This window comes from Marmota marmota, unplaced genomic scaffold, assembly GCF_001458135.2.
Source record: "Marmota marmota marmota unplaced genomic scaffold, marMar, whole genome shotgun sequence".
In the NCBI taxonomy this organism is placed as follows: Eukaryota; Metazoa; Chordata; class Mammalia; order Rodentia; family Sciuridae; genus Marmota; species Marmota marmota.
In genome coordinates this window covers 32,477,146-32,479,875 of record NW_025999900.1, presented here as the reverse complement: position 1 = coordinate 32,479,875, position 2,730 = coordinate 32,477,146, and the positions used below count along the sequence as shown (strand labels likewise).

Genomic DNA, 2,730 nt, shown 5'->3' with positions numbered 1-2,730 from the left:
ACAAGTGGGGATACATTTTAGAGGAATCGCAGAAGGAACATCCTTTGCACATGTCATTGTATTGATCAACTTGGAGAGAAGCAGGTTAATTTCTGTTTTCAGAGAGCTTTATTAATATTGGCTTTTCTAGAAAACTTGTGTGAGTGTGGAGGGTCATTAAGTATTAGCATTTTTCTACCTCCACACCAAGAAAACTAAAGTGGCTGCTCCATTGGAAGATCTATAACAGTTTGGAGGAGATGTGTAACCACCTACCCACTGTCATGTGCAGCTTCAGGGTGCCACCCTGCAATTTATTTTGCTCTCTGCATGTCTGTTATACTGTTATTCCTTTCTGTCATCATTGCTGGATTTCTGAGCTCTCCTATTGCTTTCTTAAATATTTATTTTTAATAAACAGTAGTCGTACTGAACATAAGAAACACCCAAAATTTTTACTGGAAGACCAAGATAAATCAAGATGATTGTTTTCCTAGTTTTTCAGATGTATATACATATATGTGCATAGTATGTTGTGTATATATATATATATATATATATGTGTGTGTGTGTGTGTGTGTGTGTGTGTGTGTATCATATATTGGATACATACACTCACAAGTATTTGATCAAATTCCTGGGAATTTCCAAGTCAGTAGGAGTGATGACATCCTTCACAGAAGCCTGAAATCAGGAAAATGGCTCAGGCACAGGCTTTGGGGTTGGCACAGCTGGCAGCTGCTGTACCTACTTCCCGGGGGATGCCAGGTACAGTGCAGCCTGGCCAGGCCCATTTGGCCTCCTCACCACCTTCATCCCAGGCTCCTGGTGCACTGCAGGAGTGTTCTCCTACGTTGGCCCCCGGGATGACCCTTGCTTCTGTGCAGGGGACAGCACATGTGGTTAAGGGTGGGGCTACTAGCTCTTCACTTGTTGTAGCCCAGGTTCCTGCTGCCTTCTACATGCAGTCTGTGCATCTACCGGGTAAACCTCAGACACTGGCTGTGAAACGCAAAGCTGAGTCTGAGGAAGAGAGAGATGATATCTCCACTTTGGGTTCAATACTTCCTGCCAAGGCTTCTCCAGCAGCAGAGATCCCAAAAGTCATGGAGGAGAAGAGTAGTCTTGGAGAGAAAGCTGAACCTGTGGCCAATGTGAATGCTAGTACCCCAAGCAATGAACTGGTAGCCTTGACTCCTGCCCCATCAGCACCACCTCCTACACTAGCCATGGTGTCCAGACAAATGGGAGACTCCAAACCCCCACAGGCCATTGTGAAGCCCCAGATTCTCACCCACATCATTGAAGGCTTTGTTATACAGGAAGGAGCGGAACCTTTCCCGGTGGGTTGTTCACAGTTACTGAAGGAGTCTGAGAAGCCACTACAGACTGGCCTCCAAACTGGACTGAATGAGAGTCAGTCAAGTGGACTCTTGGGAGGGGACAGCCCTTCTGCTGAGTTAGATAAGAAGGCGAATCTTCTGAAGTGCGAGTACTGTGGGAAGTATGCCCCTGCAGAGCAATTTCGTGGCTCTAAGAGGTTTTGCTCCATGACTTGTGCAAAGAGATACAATGTGAGCTGTAGCCATCAGTTCCGGTTGAAGAGGAAAAAAATGAAAGAGTTTCAGGAAGCCAACTATGCTCGTGTTTGTAGGCGTGGACCCCGCCGCAGCTCCTCTGACATTGCCCGTGCCAAGATCCAGGGCAAGCGTCAACGGGGTCAAGAGGACTCTAGCCGGGGTTCAGATAATTCCAGTTATGATGAAGCGCTCTCCCCAACATCTCCTGGGCCATTGTCAGTAAGAGCTGGACATGGAGATCCTGACCTTGGGAACACCATTACAGCTCCCCCCACACCATAATTACAAGGCATCAACCCTGTGTTCCTGTCCAGCAATCCTAGTCGTTGGAGTGTAGAGGAGGTGTATGAGTTTATCGCTTCTCTCCAAGGCTGCCAAGAAATTGCAGAAGAGTTTCGTTCCTAGGAGATTGATGGACAGGCCCTTTTATTACTTAAAGAAGAACATCTTATGAGTGCCGTGAACATCAAATTGGGCCCTGCCCTCAAGATATGTGCCAAGATAAATGTCCTGAAGGAGACCTAAGGTGGCCCTCTTGCACAAACCAGCCGAAGGCAGACACTCCCCACTGTCCAGGTTATAACCTGGTACCAGCAGACTTTGCAGGGAAGAAAGAGCTATTCGAATTATGTGACCTTCTGTAGGGAGATTACTGAGACAGGGAAGAGAAGTGCAAGAATTGGTTGCTGGTGCTACATAGTGGCAGCTTTGATATTTTCTTTGGGTTTCACTTTAAAATAATCTTTACAGTTCTCATCAATCCCACCTACCCCAATCCAGTCTTTGTAACAAAGGCAGTCCAGAGAACTAGGACTGCTCAGCCTTATCCTGGAGTGGAGCGTCTAGCCAGGGTTTTCCAAGAGGAGAAATATGTGTATGGTAAGGCAGGGAAATGGGAGGAATGTAGTTTTGCTTCTCCAGTGGGAGAGGTAGGGTTTTTCTAGCTTGTGTGACACAAGTAGCAAAATTCTGGTACTTTCCCTCTTCCTTCTGGATTGTCCCACTGTAGCTGTGGCTCAGTATTTTGTTATCACTTATTCCCTTAGTATTGAATATTTCTCCTGCATCTGTGGAAGGGTCACCAGCCAGGGTAGAAACTTGGTTGGAATCTTTCTGATTTGCTGCAGGGACTAAAAGTGTTTGACTGGCAAAAAAAAAAAAAAAAAAAACA

The 2,730-nt window shown here is 46.1% G+C and overlaps 1 protein-coding gene across 1 annotated transcript; it reads left to right on the top strand.

Annotated features, from left to right (window-relative positions):
• The first annotated feature begins 686 nt into the window (after positions 1 to 686).
• Positions 687 to 2,728, top strand: LOC107145275 (polyhomeotic-like protein 1). The gene is given in 1 exon segment (XM_048798728.1): positions 687 to 2,728. A coding segment is annotated over 1 exon segment (1,344 nt). The 5' UTR covers positions 687 to 740; the 3' UTR covers positions 2,085 to 2,728.
• The last annotated feature ends 2 nt before the right edge of the window (positions 2,729 to 2,730 follow it).